The following is a 22025-nucleotide window of genomic DNA, read 5'->3' as shown; positions in this document are numbered from 1 at the left end:
TATGTGAGACCACATCCCTCACCCTTCCCCAGTCCCAGCTTGCACAAGACCTGTGTTGCCAAGTACATCAGGGCTCAACCCAGACCCCTCAACAGTCCCCTGCATTTGGGGACATGCACTGAAGCCCTTGTACGAGCTGTCCTTGCAGTCCCACTGCTGGTTTTGTTTGTATGGTGACATTTCCCAGCCACTGTGGCCAATGAATGGGAAATGTTTCAGCCTTTTCACAGTACAGAATTAACTTTTTGTGCTGCACTTGACTTAAACAATTGAGGCTCATCTTGATAGTTGTTGTACTAGGCAGTAGCTAAAGGTTTAATTTGTAAGTTTGCATTTTAGAAATCACATGCAAGGTTCAAAAATTGATCCTAAGGCATAAGAACATAACTAGAAATCAGGAGACCAGCACAGGGAAGCAATGCTGGCTAAGAAATGGGCTTACCCCAGGACATGGGTGGAATGATTTCATCTGACTTTAGAGTCTGCAGTGTTGATATTTATTGTACTGCAGGGTAGACCATTGCAGTTCATGGGGAGAAATATGTGCTTTTTGGTACAGTTCATCTCATCTTGTGATCTGGATGTTTAAGACAGGTCTGATACAAGTAATGATTTTTTTTCCTTCATTATCTACCGGGGCCTAGATGACAAGCTCTGAAATAAGTCTGAAGAGATTAGTGTCACCCTGGTGTTGCCTTTCTAGTAATTTTTGTTGGGAATTACAGTAAATGAGAATTTCAAGAAAAATTTGAGACCAGTGAGGTAGTTCACCAGATATTCCTCCAACACATGGAGACAAATTTGCCAAAACATAAAAAGCATGCTATGTGGATAATTTGAGGGGTTATATGGGGGCTTGACATGGGAATATGCTGCTAAGGCTGGAAGTAAAAAAAAGTTTGTCTGCAGTTTGAGAGCTGTGCTACTAGCAACTGTAAGAAAAGTAAATGGTCTCAATGGCTCATTTGCTTGTCCACTGCACAAGTCTCCCTGGCCATTTGATATTCTCCCCCATCAGGATTAGTTTTTTTAATTTTTTACCTGTCAGGAGAGTCTGGTATATCTCTGCATGTTTGTGTGGTGTTTAAATGAACTTTAATTTTGTGGTGCTACAAGTTCTATCAGTAGCTGTTGTTCAGGCCTTCTCCTTTCCTGTCAGCACCCCGAGGGTGCTGAGGCCGTGGCACAGGTTACCTGGAGAAGCTGTGCATGCCCCATCCCTGGAAATGTTCAGGGCTGGGTTGGATGGGGCTTGGAGCAACCTGGAATAGTGGAAGGCCCATGGCAGGTTAGAGTAAGGGGATCTTTCAGGCCCTTCCAACCCAAACCATTCTGTGATTTTGCCAGGGTGTTGGATGGTGGGTTTGTGCAGATTCTGCCTCTCTTGGCAGAGTGCTACCTTGTTGGTTAGTGTGAGCCTGTTGGTTGCTAAAGAAGACACTGAGCAAAAGTCACGGCAGGAAAATCAATCCATCAATACCCATTTTAGTTGAACTGTGGCAAATTATGGTACAAATATCCACTTAGATGAATGTCCAGTGCTCCCTAGCAGATGAAAATTCACCTTGCTTGGACAGTTTCATTAAAGCCTTCACCCAAGTCCTGCTTGCAGCTGTAGAGCAGGGGCCTGCTGAGCCAGTTTTAGGTAGGCTTTGGCTAAAACACGGCTCTGATTTACGGGCAGCAGCTTGATGCGACATGGCTTCATAGAGCTATGCCTGTCATCACCTCCTGCCAACCATCTTTTCCACTGATTGACCATCTTTGTAACAAAATGTTCTTCCTGGTTTACTTAGGGTGAAGAAACTGAAGGAAACATTTGCTTTTATACAACTATTGGACAAAAACATGAGTAACCTTCGCACCTGGTTGGCCCGGATTGAGTCTGAGCTTTCCAAGCCTGTTGTTTATGACATCTGTGATGACCAAGAAATCCAGAAGAGACTGGCAGAACAGCAGGTGGGAAATAGCAGCAGCCAGAGTAAATGAGCTAAAATGCTGCTGATTGGTCCTGGTATAAAATCACCTGTTTCTTTTCTTTAGCGAGCCCTTCTGACTGTTTGCTTTACACGGCGTGTTCCTGCCAAGATGCGTTACATGGAAAACTTTTATTTGCTTGCAGTTATTTCAGTATTGTGTTGAATTACCCCCACGTCTCCCTGCCCCCTTCACCCAAGGAAAACGTGCAAAATACAAACAAAAGCAAAATTGCTCAGTTCAGTACAGCAGACTTCCTGAGGACTGGGAAGGGCACAGACAGTGGGCAGAGTACATGAGGATGACTTTGACTGACAAGGCGTGAATGCTGCTCTCTGCAAAGAGATGGGATTTGATGTGTTTCCCTCACTGGCTCCAGTTCTTGTCCCTTCCTTGCAGACAGTAGAGCAAGCTTGGCAGAGCAGGATGCTTGAGCTTTGGGAGGTGGATTTGTGCAGACACGCCTTTGGCTGAGGTTTGATCAGAGGCAGGCTCTGAAGATCCCTCAGGGCTGGGGGAGCTGGCGTGTGAATCCCACTGAGACGAGTGTGAACCAATCTCACACTGCTGGGTGTTTGTGGGCATTTATCCAAGGCAGTGGCTTACCAGGGAATCTTAGGAGAGGAGTTTGGATAGTCCTGCAGTAAATTTTGTCCAGCCAGCAGCCAGGCAAGGAAAAGGAACTTCTCCAAAGCACAGACTTGCAGATGGAGTCCTCCTTTGCTCTGGGCTATGTTTTAAGTCTGACCAAGTTCTAAGTGTTTGGCTGTCATCTGGCCTTTGTGTTAAACAGCAAAACTTGCCCAAAAACTAAAGATCAGGAATAAGTCTGTCAAGTTTGGAAGCTGGGAAGCTTTATGGCATCTTTAGGAACACCCTTTGGCATCCTTCCCATCCTTTCCATCTTTTCTCTTTGGTTTCTGCTTTTGTGTCTAAGGATCCCTGAGTGACTCAGACCTGCAGACTCTGTTCTTTGCTGGTTGGTGTGGCTGCCCTTGTACTCATGTCCCAAATGTCACAGGAAGGGCCAGCTCCTCTGTGACAGGATTGGAGGTGGCTCCCACTGACCGCACTGCAGGAGCTGGTCAAACATCAGAAGCCTTGGCCCAGCACCTCTCATGGTTTCATCTGCATTGTGAATGGTCATGTAAACAACAAACAAATATTTTCTTCTCATTCAAACCTTTTCCATTCTCAAAGGCTGTGATAAATTGCCAGGCAGAGCAGAGCATGGAGCACAAAGGAATTGTGTCCAAACTAATTTATTTTTATTATGAGCATTCAAGCTTCAGCAGGCTATAAGAGCCATGATTTGCTGCTCAGAGCTACTAACTGCTTAATTTTTTTGGATGCTGCTTTAAATACAGGCATCTAGGTACCTCTAAACTCTATCTACAGTAGCTTTTTAGCAGGCTGAGTATGAGAAGACTATGCTGACTAAAAAGACCACAGTAAAAAGAAAAGCTGCTTTTGTTCTGCATTAGTGAAACATTTGTCTCAATGAGACAAGTAAAAAGATCTTTCCTGGTTTTTGTTGAACAATTATTTCAGCAAGAGCAGAGCAATGGTGAGAAATATGCCCTACAGGCTTCTTTCATTTGACATCCATGACTGGAAAAGCTTTACCTGTGCAGTCTTGAATAATGAAATTTAAAAGCCTTGTGTATGCACAGAGGTGTTTTATAGCATGTTTGTTCTATTAAAGGATGACGATTACAACGTGAATAATATTCATTTTAAGATTGCAAAGGTGTTTCACTAATGCAAAAATCTAGCAGTGTGTGGTCTATTAAGCACTCTGAGCAATGCTATGCAGAGTTGAAAGAATGGTACCTCTTGGGGCTCCATGTATGTTCCTCAGTCTCTCCCTTACTTTGTTGTGTTTGTCTCACTTAATGCAGTCAGGTCGTTTGGAAAACAGCAAGGATTCTGTCTAGGCTCTTCCATGAACCCAGGCATGGCTTGAAGTAATGAGATCGTGTCAGCAGCATTACTGTAGTACAAGTTAGAATTAATTTGTAATCTGTGATCAGAATTCTCATTCTCACCAATACACCTGTAAATCCAGTGGAATTTAATGAATTCAGAAGACACTCTCCAGGTACCAGTAGTGAGACAGAGCCTGCTCCCAGCTGTGGAGCCTGTGTTGAAAAGACACTGATGCTCATATCTTGCTCAGTAAATAGCTGTGAATCCTTAGTAACCTGTAAAAAATTCTGTTGGGTCTCCTTCTGGCAGTCTTAGCCATGTGAAGAATTTCACTTCTACGTTCCTTAAAGCTGTTCATTACTACAAATCCCAGAAGCCATATTTTGACCATTTATGACTCAGCCCTTGATTCAGGGACCCATGTAACCACTGAGAGCTGCCACTGAGTGATTCTCAACTCCTTGCAGCTTGTTGACTTCTGGGAAAAATCTTCCTTCTACTCATTTTGTATTTACTACAAACTGTGTCTGTTTCAGAGGGGTTTATTTGTTTTATTTTGTTTGGGGGTTTTTTTTGGTTTTTTTTTTTTTGAAGTCTAGAGCAAAACCAATTCTACTTCATCTCTTGACTGAAAGCAGTAAATACCACTTAATGGGAACTCCAGTTCACTTTTGTCAGGAAAATTCTCATTTGTGTTTGTTGCTCTAGTGTTATTCAAGCAAAAGTCTCTGTATCCTTCATTAGAAATACCAGAAATGGGTTGAAAATGGCATTGTAGTGGCTATTGTCATTTTATTTAAATTTAAAGTTGGTAGCATAGTACAGATCTACTTTTTCAATAAGAAATATTTAGAAAAGGCCTTTTTTTCTGTCTTCAATTACACTGACTTTAGGAGTAGTGATGGGTACAGGATGAAAGGCCAGACTATAATGGAGGTGCAGACTCTGGAAAAGAAACCTGTAGTGTAGATTAGACAAAAGGTCTTTGCCAGACCCTTTAAAACAGTCTGTCAGAAGAGAAGCCCTACAAGAGGGATTAAGAAAAGTAGTGTAACACCAGGTACTTGTGTACTGTGTTTGTGTTTCATGCTGCAGCCTGTGATCAGTCAATAAAATGCAAGTACTGCTCTAGGGGTTCTCTGATGAGCCTTTCAGCGTAGTAACCTGATATGAGACAGTCATCTTGTGCTGTCAAAATTAATAAGAATTTATTTATGGTATAGATAAGGTTAGGATTTTGAATGCACATGTAAGTTGTCCAGACTGTTAATGAGAAGACTGAGTTTAGACTGAGACGCCAAAGGTGGACAACACTTTTTTTACATTGGCTCTCTCCTGACCTTTGTCATCTGCATAGCTCATCCTGCAAGTCTTTTTTAAAGCTACATCAGCTTCTCCTGACATGGGATTTGCTCTTACCCTATCCTCTGCAGCATTTTGAAAGGGCATGGGTGAGATGTAGCCACGCATGTTTCCTCCCACTGACACTGTATGTTTCCTCCCACTGACACTGTATGTTTCCTTCCATTGACACTGTTCTTTTGCCAATGGCAGGACCTGCAGAGAGACATAGAGCAGCACACGGCGGGCGTGGAGTCCGTGTTCAACATCTGTGAAGTCCTGCTGCACGACTCAGATGCGTGTGCTAATGAGACAGAGTGTGACTCCATCCAGCAAACCACCAGGAGCTTGGACAGACGGTGGAGAAACATCTGTGCCATGTCTATGGAAAGGCGAATGAAGTACGTCCCCTATTCTTACCCTACAGCAACCTGTGGCAGCATTTTGAGGAAATGCTGTAGCTTTTGCCACAACCTGAGTTTTGAGGAGGGAAAAAAGAATCCAGAGTTGATAGTTAGCTTGTGATAAAACCTTTCTGTTTCTGCTCTCTCAGAATCGAGGAAACGTGGCGTCTGTGGCAGAGGTTTTTGGATGACTATTCTCGCTTTGAAGATTGGCTAAAAGCATCTGAAAATATAGCAGCTAGGCCTAATTCTTCAGAGGTCTTGTACACACATGCCAAAGAGGAGCTGAAGAAATTTGAGGTGAATTTTTAAACTGCCTTTTTTATGCTCAGCATCAGGCTGCTGAATACTTACTGTCTGTGCAAAATGCCTTAGTCTCTGGAAAACACTGGTTTGGCCTTGGTAGTATAGGGAACATAAATAATTTGGTGAGTCTGCAGCTGCTAGATGTCTGTTTGTTTCCAGAAATTTTTTTTAATGTGGAGAATACAATACTCTGAATAGACACTTAAAAGTTTAAAGCCTTGCTTTTTATAGGCAAGAGACTTTTGTAGTGTGATATTTATTCTTTTCTTTCTTCTCCTAGTGAGCTAAGTTTGAGCAGATGGTTTAAAATACGGATCTATAAAATCTGGATTTAATTTTTGGAAGGTCTGTTTTTAAGGGGGAGGGCACCATCTCTCTTGGTGGATAATATCCACATCCTGACTGTTGCCAGGGAGTGAGCTCCACGCTTTGCCTTGCAGGCGTTCCAGCGGCAGATCCACGAGCGCCTGACGCAGCTGGAGCTGATCAATAAGCAGTACCGGCGCCTGGCCCGCGAGAACCGCACCGACTCGGCCAGCAAGCTCAAACAGATGGTGCACGAGGGCAACCAGCGCTGGGATAACCTCCAGAAACGAGTGGCTTCCATTCTCAGGAGGCTCAAGGTAGTGCCACAGCGGGGTGAGGGAGTGAGGAGCACTCGCAGGGTGCTGGTTTTCGGCTTCTTTTTTTTTGCTTCTGTCAAGGTCGGCATTGAAGCACTAGAGATTGTGTTTTGTGTTCAGGCTTAGATGTTTATTATTTCTTATTTATATTACAAGTTGTGAGCTTTTTACAGCATTCTACTAACAGGCTACAAAATGGCAAACTGTCTTTCCTTGTAAGGTCTTTTAAGGCTAAACTGTCTAATTAAGAAATGACACCTAAATTATGGCTACTTTTAACTCAATAACTAATCACTCGAATTTCACAATGCAGACTTTTCTGTCCTATTACAAAATACCGCCCAAACTTATGAAGAAGAAGGACTAGCCTCCACTCTAAAATGTCTATCTTGCTCTGTGTACGTATTACTATATTACGTATTCTAAAACTTTAAACTCTTAAGTTTTCTACTTAGTGATATTACACACTTCTGTAATCCCAGTGCTATTAATCAATTTTGGAAGCCTTCTCCACAGCCTCAGTTCAAATGTAGTATTCTCTTGTAGGTCTGTGCCTTTCAGCACAGAAAGTTTAAAATTCTCAGCATCCAGGGTTTGAACAGCAGAGTTCTGCTGGAATTACCCATGAGCAAAGCCTACATCAGAGCAACTCTCTCTGTCCAGAGCTACTGGCATAGCAGGGGAGCTCTGGAAGGGTCACTGAGTACATGGCATATACCTCACCTTCGTAGATTGGTTTTTGGTAGCTGAAGAAAAGCATAAAGGAGTGCAAAATTTGAGAGGTCAATTGCAATACTCACTGCTCCTATCACATTTTCCTTTTACCCACTAGTAATGGGTAGATGTGTTCATGCACTTGCACCTTTCCATAGATAAGAGACAGAGAGACAAAAGGGCCCCAAGTGCAGATATGGTTTGGAGTTTCCAATGCAGCTCTACTTCGTGCCAAGTTGCAATTCACCAACAAGGCATTAAAGATGGAGATGTGATAGAAAGCAACTCCTGCTGTGCTGCCTGCCTGATGAGGAATGTTGTTGGTGTGTGTTTCAAAGAAGTATCCTGCTCATCAGTTAAACTGATCTCTGGGCAGATAGTCTGTGCTGTGCCCTGGGGGAAGCCTATCACTGTCAGATTTTTAAATATAGTGGTGCTGTAAGCAGCTGACAGAGAAAACTGTTAGCTCCCCAAAGTCAGTGGATGAGGCAGTGAGAGCAGTGATGGAGTTTGATCTGTGCAGCTAAGAGTTGTTATATTTGGGATGTTACATGATCCCCTTTCTGAAAAGTAAATCCACCCATGAGAACAGGCAAGCTGCATGTCTGTTAGCAGCTTCTGTGGGACATGCCATGCCAAACAGTACATTAATTACACTGGCGTGGTCATACATGATCCAGCCTCTCCATTGTAAAATCAGTAAAAACTGATTTTAATCTCGTAGTTTTAATTACTTTAATTAGAGATGAGAGTTGCTTCCTTTGTTCATCTGTTTTAAGTTTACAACAAATTAGGTGTTAAGCCTCAGTCCTGTAATGTAACTGTTGCTGGTATAATGATGTGGGAGAAGGAATGTGTGGAATCAATAATGTTTATAGAAGCATCTTGAACTGCTAAAATTTTACTCCCTCTTTTGTACAAATAGTGTACTAGTACAGGGCACTGTTGTAGCATCCCTACAGGAAGAGGACAGCTTTTATATATGGCATGCTGCTGTTTGCGTCCTGATGGCCTTTAAGGTGAACAGGAATTTTGCAATAAAACACTGATTTCAGAGAGCTCCTGTGACCTGTCTCTTTTAGTAGCTCAAGTCATGTAACACTGGCTCCTTTTTTCCATCCAGCACTTCACCAATCGGAGAGATGAGTTTGAGGGGACGAGGGAAAGCATCCTTGTCTGGCTCACAGAAATGGACCTACAGCTGACAAACGTGGAACACTTCTCAAAAAGTAACTTTGATGACAAAATGCGCCAGTTAAATGTACGTATCCTTCTGAAGCAGTTGTTTACTATAGCCCAGTGATCCTGTTGGGCTGCCCTTGCCTGACGGAATCATCCATTTTCTGTAACTTCACAATAGCCACCACATCTCTGTAGGACTGTATTTGTTTGAAGACAGCAGTAAATTTTAAAGAAATATTGTCTGAATCAAGATCAAGCTGTGCATTATTTAATTCAGATTCAGTGTTCAGGCTCAGTTCTGTCCTGCCATTTTCTCCTGACAACACGTGTCAGTGACAGTGCTATCTGGCCTGGAGAGCAGCAGATGCTGCTTAACAGTGAGAGCTACATTCCTAAATTCAGGCATTATTTTCTGGTGCAAATCTTTTTTGAATTGGCATTATTGTACAATCTCTCCTCAGAGCTCATGTTTGTAGCTGGGAATTTCAACAGAAATTAGACATCAGGAATGTGCAGTGGTTCTAAGGAATATACTAGTTCTGTCCTACATTATATGCTCATTTCTCCTTTCTCCCTGCACTGTCACTGATTTGGGATGTAGATTTACTGTTGTGTAGGCTGGAGACCCAAGCAGTCAGACAAACTTCTTGGCTAGTGAGAAAAAGGTTGTGTGTACCAACAGAAGAATAATCTCTGATTAGCTGAACTCTTGTATCATGATCCCCTGCAGGCTCAGGACACTGCACTCACAGTGATGTACACATGGGTGGAAAATGTCACTTCATTTTAAACTATAATTCTGCTCATAAAACGAACCTTTGGACCTCTTGAGTAAAAAGATATTTGCCAAATTAAATTAGACAACAATGTCAATTGTTGCTTGTCTTTCACTGCAGTGAGCTAGAAAACAGGGAGAAACCTTAGGCTAGAAAGAGCCAATGGAGAAGTAATTCTTTTTCTTGTATGTTCCAAAATAGGGTTTCCAACAAGAGATAACGTTAAACACCAATAAGATTGATCAGCTAATTGTTTTTGGGGAGCAGTTGATTCAGAAGAGCGAGCCTTTGGATGCCATCCTGATTGAGGATGAATTGGAAGAGCTTCATCGATACTGTCAGGAGGTGTTTGGGCGAGTCGCCCGCTTCCATCAAAGACTGACTTCAAGGGATCCTGTAAGAAGCAACAGTTGTTTCAATGCTTTGACAAGATTTTGGTGTTTGAATTGCAATGCTTATTTTGGTTTTTGAATTGCAATTGCTTATTCTTAGCAGCTTGACTGAGTGGTTTAATCTCCAGTGGCTCAGGAGCTGTGCAGTAGATGTGCCAGCCTTGCTAAATCTTTGCTGCCAATCCTTTCATGCCTCTCCATCTGCAGAATCTGGATAATAGCATGGAGGTTGTTCGTAAGGTTCAGAACTATATGATTGTGCCTTGAAGGCTTCAGAACCCTTTTTGGTGTTTTTAATATCACTTTGTTTTCCTTACCATCAATAATGTGCTTAGAATATCTCTTTATGTATTTGTTTGTCCACTCCATCTGTCCACTTTGTTGTGAGAGCCCTGAATGGGGAACAGCATGCATTTTGCTTTTCCCTGGGGAACTTTCAGATGATTCTTAGTTTGTTTGGCCTCAAAAAGAAAGAACATCTGTTAGAAAGCCAGGTAAAGGAAGCAACATGAACAAGTAACTGTTCACTCCTGCCTGAGCATCATTTCCTATCTGGTCTAAGTCCATTTGGAACTGGGTACTCCTCCTGCAAACTGGAGAGATGCTGTGGTGGTTGTTGAGTGCCTTGAAAGAGGAGAGGTAGCTGCTCATGTGAGGATTGGATTTGGCAAAAGAGGGAGAAGGCAGAAATTATGTCTCCCTTTAATTTTAGGCACATGGTTGCTGCAGCTGACCACAAAACTATCTTCCGTAGTACTATGTGGTTCAGTCATTATCTCATTAAGATCTCTTGTAAATCTTACTAATATGCAATAATTACTTATTTGTAGGGATTGGATGATGAAAAAGACAACTCTGAAAATGAGACAGATCAAGAAGACTCCAGAGAAATCCAGAATGATCCCTGGCATAAGAAAGCCATCACCGAGGGGCCCTCATCGACACAGTCCCTTTGCCACCTTGTGCCCTCAACTCAGGGCCATGAGAGATCAGGCTGTGAGACCCCTGTCAGCGTTGACTCCATCCCGCTTGAGTGGGATCACACAGGTGATGTGGGAGGTTCTTCCTCTCATGAAGATGATGAAGAAGCGACATATTACAGTGCTCTGTCAGGTGAGGACCAATGTCCAGCAGTTTGCTTTGACGTGGACAGCTGGAGGATGTCCCTGTGTGGGAAGGGAGGGGGATTGAAGTCTTGCTCCCACATTGTTGGTTGGTTTTCAAGTGCCATTTATAGATGTGAGCAGGCTCATCTCTTATATGAAGGAAATGGTACTGTCTAAACCAAGCTTTTGTTTTTAGAAACATAAGAAGGTTTTAGAAGCCTTAGTGTTTAAGAATGTTTGAAAATGGTACCAACCACTTTGTTCCTTGTCTTTGCTGTCCTTCATTGTTTCAGTTGTTTTTAATAGTTGGAAGATACTGAATAGTGAGGAAAATGACATTATTCTTTTTTCAGATGTAGAAATCACTGAAAACCCTGAGGCATATCTTAAAATGACCACAAAAACTTTGAAAGCATCTTCTGGTAGGCACCTGCTAATGCATGTGTCTGAACATGGCAATCTCCCTGTGCTGCACGCTATATTCCTCAACCTCTCTCATACGTAATGTCTGACTTCCTGCCTTGTGTGGACACCATGTCTCATCCTGCCATGGTGTTCTTACGCTGCAGTATCCACATGGACATTAAAAGCAGTCAAGAACACACCATTTAGATTTTGCCTGGTAAATGCCAAGGTGGTTAACGTGCATTTCATTGTACTGATCCAAAGTCTTTTGGTTCTTGCTCGGTGGTTTGCTCTGGGAAGTATCAATTTTTGGTTGTTTCTAATTTTGGTTGCATAACTACTGAAGGCAGTAGCTCCAACTCTGCGAGTATTTTTTTGTGGTTTGTGCATGACAGAATTATGTGTATCCTGTCTGTTAAATCCAGAACAAACATTCTCCAAACCAGGACATGTCTAACTTGTTCCCTCTGACATGTTGCAGATGTGTGGTAGTTATTGTTGGGATGCAAACTTTACAAAACCATGGTGCAGCCTTGTCTTTTGTTTTGTTTGGGTTTTTTTTTGGAATACTCTAACCTGTTTACAAGCATTTTCCAGAAGAAAACAGAATGTCCCATAACTGCATGGCTCTCATCTCATTACCTTTGAAACACTGTTGATGTTTTGCAAATGTGCATGCTTTGCAAGGAAAGCTGCAAAACTGTCATTTTTATGCCATAACTTGATGCCATTTTATTCAAAGCGCTTTCTAACTTAACAAAAAGCAACAGCTTCCTTGTGGAGGTGGGATCTTGCACTCATGGTGTGTGGTTTTGGTTTTATTTGTTTCAGGAAAGTCTGTTTCAGAAGCTCGTCCTTGGCATTCTCCAGGTAGCCCAGTCTGCAGGAAACACAGATATAACCAGGCAGAGATGGTTGGAAATGTGTTGTCTGGACCAGAGACAAGTACTCCCTATAAACCAGACTATGTGAGTCGGAGGCTCTGTGGGCACTGAACCTGTACTAGAGTCTGTTTGTTGTTCTGTGTAACTCCACCCTCTTCCCTTCTCCAGCATCAAGGAAAAGAATAGTTGACATGGGGAATTTTCACTTCACACAAACTTAGACATTATTCCTGGTGGCTCAGGTTGGACTCCTGGTCAGTCAGGGTCTAGAGGAGCTTCCTTTATTGTCATAGGACAAGCCTAGGAGAATTTAACCACACAAAGAACAGGGTGTGAATCTCTTGATACTTACTGACATATTTCCCTTTCCTAAGCATATTTGAAGAGTCTTAATATGCAACACATCATTTAATCTGCTTCTAGGCACTGAAAAAATGTGCCAGAATGGCTTATTGTCCATTGGTGCCTCAGCCTTGCTGGCTGTTTGCCAGCCATGGCTTCACCAGCAGCTGCCAGGCTCAGTGGATCTGGACCCATTGTCAGCACTCTTCCAGGCAGGGTGGTACTGGTATCTGGCTGCTTTTGTCATCATTAATCCAGTCTCAGAGCCTTAGAGTCAATATATCCAAGACCCACAATCCAATGAAGAACATCAGCAATTGTACATTGTCTGGAACATGTAGAGCAAAAGCAATTAATTTGCCATGTCCACTCTTGTAGTCATTGGCATCACCATGGTGTGTGTTTGTTTGCTGGAAAGGCACAGAGAGCCAGTGTAAACTGGTAGCAAAGCTCCAGAAGCCCAGTGCTAAATTTGATGTGCAAGAGCTCAGCAGCAGCCCAGCCACCCCAGAGTAACACAAATTAGGCTGGACCTTTGACATCCTGTTAACCTGCAGGGCTCACCCACCAAAATGTCATTCCAGGTGAAGCAGCTCAGCTCTGCAAGCAGCAGCAGCAGCAAGGAGAAAATTCCATCTGCCAACATGAGCGATGAGGAGCCCCAAGATGACCAAGAACTTGTGAATATAGCAGCAACAGAGAAGCAGTCAGGTACAGAGCATTAGGGCTTTGGGGCTGTGGTGTTTCTCCTGTGACTCTGGGAAGACAAAGCAGAGATGGCACAAAGGCAGCATATTTGGGAACAAAAAAAAAAAAATTACAACGTATTTTGCCAAATTTTCAAGTCACTGAGCTCCCTTCTCATCTGGTTCTGTCCAACCCACTTGTGTTGTTCAAAGCTTTCACATTTTCTGCCAGAATTGAGATTTTTCTTTCATAGCATACTTCTGTCTCTTTGCTGCTTGTAGTAAATGGGAACAATTTCACTTTTGTCTGATACTGAACACTTCAGGGACTTCAAATCAGATTTCAAACCAAAGGTTCTGTCTAAAACCAAATTGCTGTGTGGAGTTACTGGTACTCCATATAACAAGATGCTACAGCTCCCATTTATAGAAATGTTTGTTCAAAGCTGGTAATGCATTCTGTTCTTCAGGATCTTTACAGTGGTTCTTTCATGCAAACAGACCAGCAAGCTGGTTCTCTTGACCTTTTAGACCTCATTCCTGGTTTCAGGTGCTTGAGATTGTAACAACACATTGTACTGCAGTCACAAAAGCAAATCATGTGATGAAAAGAAGGCTGCAGCTACATGCACCAGCTCACTTATTTTGTTTCTCTGGTCTCACAAATAGTCCAGGGTTGTGTCCCGTACGTGGGATGAATAGGAATAACCTGAGAATGGTTTAGATGTCTTTCAGACAGCGTTACTGGTGACACAGGTGGCATGTCCATGTCTTTTAGCATTGAATTGATGAAACAATCATTAAGAGTCATTAGAACGGTTTGTGTTGGAAGAGACCTTAAAGTTATCTAGATCCAATCTTCTTCCCATGAGCAGGGACACCTTCCATCACACCAGCTTGCTTTGAGCCCCATCCAGCCTGGCCTTGAACGCTCCCAGAGATGAGCCAGCTTCTCTGGGCAACCTGGGCCAGTGCTTCACCATCCTCACCATAGGGAATTTCTTCCCAATCTCTAATCTAAACCTGCCCTCCCTCAGTTTAAAGCCATTATCCCCTGTCCTATTACTCCATGTCCTTGTCAAAAGTCCCTCTCCAGCTCTCTTGGAGCCCCTATAGGCACTGGAAGGGGCTCTGAGGTGTTCCTGGAGCCTTCTCTTCTCCAGGCTGAACAGCCCCAACTTTCTCAGCCTGTCTTTACAGGAGAGGTGCTCCAGCCCTTTCATCATCTCTGTGGCTTCCTCTGGGCTCTCTCCAGCAGCTCCACATAGATATAAAACACAAACCCAAGACCTAACTGCCGGATCATATTTGTCCCATGCTGAATTGTGGTGTTCACCAAATTGCAGCTGGGCTCATTGAATTCTATCTCCTTAGTTTTGGTCTGTTCTTCCAAGTGAATTAAAACATCTCCAATTAATGTCATTAGAATTCTGTGTAGCTTTGCTATGTGGGTAACTTGACCAGCAATATGAAATTTAGACACTGAAGAATCTCAAGAAAAGATGTGGTTGAATGACAGTCATACATTACAGAAGTTAATTGATCTCAAGTAGCACGAAGAATAATTTTCTTGCAAAACTTCTTGCCAGAAAATATTAATCTGTTCATCTCTTCATCTGTTTTACACACTCCTTCCTTTACTGAAGATTTAAATGTTTGGGTTTTTTTTCCTGTGATTTGCAGGCATTATTGATAGGTGGGAGCTCATCCAAGCTCAAGACCTCAGAAATAAACTTAGGATGAAACAGAAATTGCAGCAGTGGCAGCAGCTGGACTCAGACCTCAGTGACATCTCTGCTTGGCTTGATAAAACTGAGCAAGAGCTGGAAGAGCTGCAAAAGGTGAAGCTTCCAACCAGCATGCAGGCATTGGAACAAAAGGTCAAGAAATTGAAAGTAAGTTATGGCTTACTGAGAAGAGGGATTTCAAGATGCTGATGTTTTTTAATCACTGTGTTCTCCTGGGATCAGGTGGCAGCATGGATGCCAGTAGCAATTCCTGTGCCACAGGGGAACTGAACTGCTCTCAGCTAAGAGGGCTAAAGAGGGGCTTAGACAAGGTGCTTCTGTCTTCATATACAGAGATTGGCAGGCAGAAGTAAAACCCTCTCCACTTCTCCCTTTCTGTTTTCTTGCACAGTGATGTTGACATCTTTTGCTTGTGCCTTTCTCCTCTATGCAAACCAGAAACAGATTGAAAATTAGCCAGGTCAGCAGGCTGCAAAGTCTAGGCTGCCTTTTTTTTTTTTTAATTGAATTAAGGGTGGGGTGTAATTCCAGCAGGAAACTGACAAAAATCTCTAAAGTCTCTAAAGCTGTGGTTTCTGTGACATGAGCCAGCAGGTTACCAAGGCACATGTAAGTGCTGGGGCCCTGGGACTCGGGCAATAAAATGCCTCAGGTTGAAGACTGAGAGAGCAAGCGTTCCTAAAATCTGTGGAAGTGCAAAATCCCCTTGTGCTCACCCCTCACCAGCTGCCCCATGTGGAGTCACCCTGAGGCTACTGGTCAGTCTGGGGTCACCAGACTGGTGTCATCACCTTGGGGTGATGCTCACAAACAGGACACTGCAGGACAGGGGAGGGATTTCTTGGGCACGTTGAGAGTAGGTTTAAGCCTACATGTCCTGGAGTAGTTACTAGGCCAGGGACAATGACTCTACACTCCAGTAAGATGAACTCTGACTCCTTCAGCCAGTCTGGATTAGGCACCAAGGCCTAGGAAAGGTTTGATGGTGCCTCCTGAGTGGAGGGAAATGTTTCCCTTCAGCCTGGAGTTGGGTGTCTGACCCCCTCAAGGAGCAGAGCTTCACTTCTTCTCTCTTCTGCATCTGCTTAAGAGGAGTCCAGCTGGCTGTAAATCCCATTTTCAGACAGTTTGGCTTTAGAGGGGTGTTAAAAGAGCCAGTGTGCTCTAAGAAGTGAATTTCATGAGGTGTCAGGACATCCCAATTGCCTGGGATAAGGATAAAGCCAGTCTGCCTGCAGAGTGGCTTACTGGTGTTCAGAAGTCTGTTTGTTTTGTCTGATATTAAAAGCAACTTTATTGCATGCAGGAGAGGGGGACAGGATTCTTTGATGGGTGAAAAAAAGTAATTTAGACCAGCAGTTTTCTACAAGTGGAACTCAGGTCTTGAGATTGACACTCTTGGATAGAAAGGCTGCTGAGAAAAGCAGTCTGAGTTTTGTGGCTTGTGGGATTCATCCTTCAGCTCTAACTTCCCTACTGCAAGAGCAGTTTGGAAAAGATGAGTACCCTTGATTCAAACTGTAAACTGAAAGGTACAAGGAAGGTATTGTTTGGCCTTCTTTTTTTTAAAAAAACCTTCAGAAATACAGGCTCAGCCTTAACATAAAGGTGGTTAGATGATACGACCATGACTGCAAATTCCATATTATTCCCCCTGCAATTCTAAGGGAGAGGAGGAAAGCAGGCAGGACTGCCTTCTGGGGGGGGACCTTGAGAAGTCAGAGAAATGGGCTGACAGAAACTGAGACCAGAGAGAAGAAAAATAATTTCTCACAATGGGGTGGTGTGGTGTGGGAAATAGTAAAGGTAAGAAGATTTTCAGAAAGCTGGGAAAAGCAGGCCTTAGAAACAGAAAGAGCAGAGAAAAGAGCTAGCTGCAGCTGCAAAGTCTGAAAGTAGAAAAAGTTATAATGACTTTTTGTAAGACAAGCGAGCATCGTGTGAAGAGGTGTACCTGTGCTTTTAGTAATTGGCTGGAACAACTGTCTGTAAGCTTTAACAATATACTATTAACTAAAAAGTTTTTTAAATGTTCTGTAGCCAAGAGGTCTTTGGCTGCTGCTGCCTGTACATGAGCTTTGCCATCTTTCTATTGTCTCAACCATGTAGTGAGGCTGATGCTGCAAATAAAAGCTCGAGGAACATACTCCAACAGTCCCATCCTGTTTGTGAAAAAACAAACCTCCAAACAGTCTGGTGTGGGACCAAGGACCCCGAGGGGATGGGGAATCTCCATCCTGTGAAATACTGAAAATTTAAATTACTGAGGCCCTGAGCATACTCCTTGGAGTTTGAAGTTGGTCCTATGTGAAACAGGAGAATGAAGTACAGACCTCCAGATGTCCCTGTCAGCATTATTCTAGGATTCTGGGGTGGCAAAACCTTTATCAATTAGGAGAAAATACCATGTGATGATCAGTGGGAGTATTTGTCCAAATGTCAGGGAAAGAGAGAGCTCAGAGGAATTGAAAGGCAGATGTGGATTAAGCCATAATGCCTGTGACTTAGGGAGAAGCACAAGCCCAGTCACAAATATTTTCTTCAAAGTGAAGGTTTTGGCTTTAAAAAAAAAAACCCAAACATAAACCTACAGTTATGTTTCTTAGCAGTATTGAAAAGCCACCAGATTCAAACATCCTTCCCCAACACCTGTGATACTTTTGAGTATGTGGTTTTATTGTAAAAAACATGTTTTTCTTCATTCATAAAAACTGCTAATCTTCTTGTTCTACCAGGACATTCTTAAAGCATTTGACAGCTACAAAGCAGTGTTGCTTTCTGCTAACCTGAGCAGCAAAGAATTCCAGAAAGCAGACAGCACAGAGTTCAAGGAGCTGCAGAACAGGCTTCGGAAGGTCAACTTGCACTGGGAGAAGGCAACTCGTGCACTGGACAACTGGAGGAAGGGTTTACAGCAAGCCTTACTGCACTGCCAGGTACATACCACATGCCAGCTTGAAAGGGAATACTCTTTGGGATTCTCTTGAGGAGAGGGCAGAGGGGTAATTCCTGCACATCAGTGGAATGGTCACTCACAATCCAAGACACTTTGTTTCCTGATAAAATTGCCTCTGATGGATTGAAATGGTTTGGTAAAAATATCTTTGAAGTGGATAATGCCCTTCTACTACATAGGTGGAATACTTTAACAAAGTTCCTGTACCCTCACTAATTGGGAATTTGTTTGTAGGTGAAGGCACTACAAAGGTGTTTTTCCTCTTATGTGCCAATCTTTTTGTTTCTCTAGGATTTCCATGACCAGAGCCAAAAGCTAATCCTGTGGTTAGCAAGTGCTGAAAGCCGGAGGAATGAAGCACACATCACAGATCCCAATGCTGATCTCAATACAATACTGCAATGCCAGAAGGAGCTGATGGTGAGTGTAGTCTTAACTGCAGCACCTCAGCTCTCAGCACACACTGAAGAGCAGGATGTTTATGTCTCACAGTGTCTGCAGCCTGTCCTCAGACCTGCTGTACTCAGGCATGTGGGTGGTTTTTGAAATGGACCAAAACATTGCATCTACAAGGCACTTCTCTATAATTACTCATCATAATAAAGTTGCTTATGAGCAGTCTTTATGCTAGAGCAAGACTTCCAATTTCCAAAATTTAGTGTCTTCTCTATATGAATTACCTGCTGCTAGAACTACTTTTAAATGTTAGTTCAAACAGGTACAACCAGTCTCTTCAAGAGAACTTCATTTCCTGTGTAGCTGTAATAACCATTCCTGTGCCTTGTGGATTCTCAGGCAGGTTGTGTTGTGTTGTTCTTTAAAGCCTTCCAGAGGTCCTCCTTTTGGGAGAACATCCATAAAGCTGAGGGTAACAGTCTGTTGTGCTGTTTTTTGTTTATTCTCAGCAACTGGAGAAAGAGCTGCTGGAGCAACAGCTTAATGTGAACTCCCTCCAAGAGCTCACTGCTTACCTGCTGCTGAAATCAGATGGTGATTACATTGAAGAGGAGGAGAAGGTCCATGTAATTGGAACAAAACTGAAACAGCTGATTGAACAAGTCTCTCATGACTTAAAAACAATACAAGGGAATCTGGTGAGTTGGAATTTAAATACTTGTTTGTGGATCTGCCTTACTGGAAAGAAATAGCATATTAAGAGTGAAGGTATTTATAAAAAAACTGACCTAAAGCTTAAGTACTTCCACCTTGATAAGCTGAAAAAAGAACAGTTCTGGCTGTAGGAACAACTTCAGCACCCCAAGGCTAATAACAGAGGGGTTGTTCTGCCTCTGTCCTTGAGGGGCTTGAAGAGCAGAGAGCATAAAGCTCTGAGTAAGGCTTTTGGTCAGGTCTTTTGGCAGGAGGTTGGACTAGATGAACTTCCTGAAGTCCCTTCCAACCTGAATTTGTGTGATCCAAACCAGGTATCAGGCTAGGAGTGTGTAATGAGCATGTAGGAGTTGAAGGTCTTAGCAATGGGTTGCTTGTCCTGAGGCCTGTCAGAGATATTTTCAAGTTAATACCTGTATTTACCCATTCCATTGCAATTCCTTCCTGCTGGGCGCTGTAAAACATTTCTTTATTCTGGGGGACTGGTTATGCTCATGTGAAGGGGCAGTGGGCTGTGCACCTACAGAGGCAGTGAAAGGTGGTGTTGTCTTTCAGGATACCAAAACATTCCTGCTAGCTCCAGATGACTTGGACTCGGGAGTCTATAATCCAGAAGAAGAGAAATCCAGCCCTGCTGTGAAGAAGGCAAGTATTTTTTCTAATATTTTGCTATCGGCATATAGTGTATTTTGACATGTTTAGAGTGGAAGTTCCTCAGGTGTAATCATTTCCCTTTTAGGTCCATGTGCCTTATTACAGAATTTACAATCAGACCTTAAAGTCTTCAGCTGTCTTTTCAGAGAAATTCCTTGTAGTTTCTGAAACCTGGATACTAAAAGCTGTTTCTCTCAACAGATGGCCCTCAGGAGAACTGCTGATGGCAGGAATGGCAGCAGCACAAGGTAATATTTTATATATGCCTGACCTCTTGATAAACAGTGAATATGGCAGAGATGAGCTATGTAACTGCAGAAACCTGGGCAGCTGTTCCTTGTAGGTTGACACATGGGTGGAGGTGATTTCTGCCTACTTGTAGAGTCCCCTCTACCTAGCAGCTCTGGGCTGCTCCTTAGGGAATGGTTTCCTTTAGCACTCCTGCTCCAGGACCTCTGCAGTGATGTGCAACCCTGCCTTGAGAAAATATTTTTTCTGCCAAGTGGGGGATAGTTTAGGTTTAAATCCTCCTTCAATTCCACCAGCATGTCTGGAAAAAGAAACTTGCCCCTGAGAGCCACTTGGTACAAACAGACCATGAAGGACAAAGGGAGAACTTAACCCCCAGTCCACTGGGGCCTGTTCAAAGGGTAGATCTCAGTAAGCCAGGGCAGAGAAGAACCTCATCAGTGTAAATGATGTCTTTCCTTTGTGCTTCAACACCTATTTGGAATGGCCTGTTTGCCTCCTGGGAAAAGTTAAGTTTGCATCTGAAATTAGGGTAAAAACAACTTGTTCAACTCAAACCCTGAAGTGCCTGTTGTTCTTTGTTTCTCCTTTTCAGGAGTGAAAGTCATTCACAAACTGTGCAGGCAACCCCTCGGTCTCCTTCTTTCTTCTACCGAGTGTTAAGAGCAGCTTTACCTCTCCAGTTGTTCTTCCTGCTGCTTTTGCTGCTGGCTTGCATGATCCCCTCCTCTGAGGAAGACTACAGCTGCACCCAGGCCAACAACTTCGCCCGCTCCTTCTACCCCATGCTGCGCTACACCAACGGGCCCCCCCCGACCTAGGACAGCCTGCACTCACACCAAAACACTCTTGGGTGGTGCTTTTTTTCTCCCATGCTGCTCTAGCATCAATCAAGCAGTGAGTTTCACATCTCAAAATGTATATCTTGACCGAATTTCAGCATTTTTGTACGGGAAACAAAACTTTTTCTATAGATTTTTTTTTTAAACTGTAAGCAACACACTTTATACTTTGATGCAATAGATAACACTATTTTATAGGGGCAGTGCTCTTGAGCTTGCAAGGTGTTTGGATACTGAGTTCTTAGGTGCAGAAACGACATCACAGTAATCTTAAACGTGGCAGTCTGTCTTGGGTGAGGATGACAAACAAGCAGGTGAAGAGGGACTTCATTTAATATGATTTCTGCACACACACTTCACATCACTTGTATCTTTTGGTACTGTAGTCACTTGGTGGAAGCAAAAAATTGCATATTTTTGAATCTTTGTTGTTGTATTTTATTCATCTAACACGTTCAATATCATGATGCACATTTGTTTTGTTTGACATAAACTGTTCTAGTAGTTAGGACTGCTGTGTTGTCTTTTTATACCACCTTTGAAATAAGGAATTGCTGCATTGCATGGACATGGTTTATAATGCACATATTTTCTAGATGAACATGATTATGTAGACTATCCCTGATGTATACAAATAGTGCAATGACTTTTTTAATGAAAGTTTTTTTTCAGTTTTTAACCTGCTGAATAGTGTACAGTACCTTGGAAGAGAATTGTGCATTTTTATAAGCTTTGTTTTTAAAATGAAACTGGCGTGTGGGCAGTGGCTGGAGAAACACTGTGTACAGTTAGCATTGCCACTGCTCCTCTGTTGTACAGTTTGAGTACTGTCATTAAAATTTTGCCAATGTCTGCAGGACTGTGGGTGTGTCTAGTGGTGGGGACCAGCTTCATGTTCCAGCAGTGCTGCCCCTGTCACTCCTGGAAGAGTCAATTTCTGTGCCTGCTAAAGGAGAGGTGCTGGAAGAAGCACAACCACTCCCTTGCTTGTCAGAGCAAGAGATCACAAATCCAGCAGTGGGACCTGTGTTCCGTGGCACAGAACCTTTCCTTTGCAACTGCTTTCCTGGAGGAAGAACACAAAGTTGAACCAATTCATGCTTATTACTAGTTTGAAATGCTGATTTATTTCCCACCCTGGAACTGACTCTCTATAGTGGGGGTGCTGGAGGGGGGAAATGCATGTGGGGGAGAGCTCAGGGCAGTAGTAAGGGATTTGGTCGAAAGCTTTTTGTGTGTTGCAGTGAAAGTGACCCAGGAATTAGCCACTTTCTGCAGTGCTTACCCATAGAAAATAAGGTCCCTTATTAGCCTGTGAGAGTTCTCCCACCCCTTCTGCACTTGTCACCACTGGTGGCTGCTGATTGCCCAGCTTCTGGCAGGGGGCTTTACAAAGCAA

The 22025-nt window shown here is 43.1% G+C and overlaps 1 protein-coding gene across 9 annotated transcripts in view; it reads left to right on the top strand.

Moving 5' to 3' along the window:
• The window catches only part of SYNE2 (spectrin repeat containing nuclear envelope protein 2), a 179786-nt gene extending 158304 nt beyond the window's left edge, over positions 1–21482 (top strand). For 6 of the 9 annotated variants that reach the window (XM_038138484.1, XM_038138487.1, XM_038138486.1 and 3 more), the window contains 17 exons: positions 1797–1959; positions 5461–5648; positions 5801–5951; positions 6398–6580; positions 8418–8555; positions 9454–9648; positions 10475–10757; positions 11104–11172; positions 11987–12123; positions 12966–13092; positions 14751–14962; positions 17551–17751; positions 18063–18191; positions 18677–18865; positions 19437–19526; positions 19737–19783; positions 20380–20605. In XM_038138484.1, coding sequence (XP_037994412.1) covers positions 1797–1959; positions 5461–5648; positions 5801–5951; positions 6398–6580; positions 8418–8555; positions 9454–9648; positions 10475–10757; positions 11104–11172; positions 11987–12123; positions 12966–13092; positions 14751–14962; positions 17551–17751; positions 18063–18191; positions 18677–18865; positions 19437–19526; positions 19737–19783; positions 20380–20605 — 2728 coding nt within the window. Of the gene's footprint in view, positions 1–1796; positions 1960–5460; positions 5649–5800; positions 5952–6397; positions 6581–8417; positions 8556–9453; positions 9649–10474; positions 10758–11103; positions 11173–11986; positions 12124–12965; positions 13093–14750; positions 14963–17550; positions 17752–18062; positions 18192–18676; positions 18866–19436; positions 19527–19736; positions 19784–20379 lie in introns of all 9 variants that reach the window. The other 3 variants (XM_038138490.1, XM_038138483.1, XM_038138489.1) reach the window with 2 other exon arrangements.
• Positions 21483–22025: the final 543 nt, after the last annotated feature.

Source organism: Motacilla alba, chromosome 5 (genome assembly GCF_015832195.1).
Source record: "Motacilla alba alba isolate MOTALB_02 chromosome 5, Motacilla_alba_V1.0_pri, whole genome shotgun sequence".
Taxonomy (NCBI): domain Eukaryota; kingdom Metazoa; phylum Chordata; class Aves; order Passeriformes; family Motacillidae; genus Motacilla; species Motacilla alba.
This window is presented reverse-complemented; position numbering and strand designations above follow the sequence as displayed.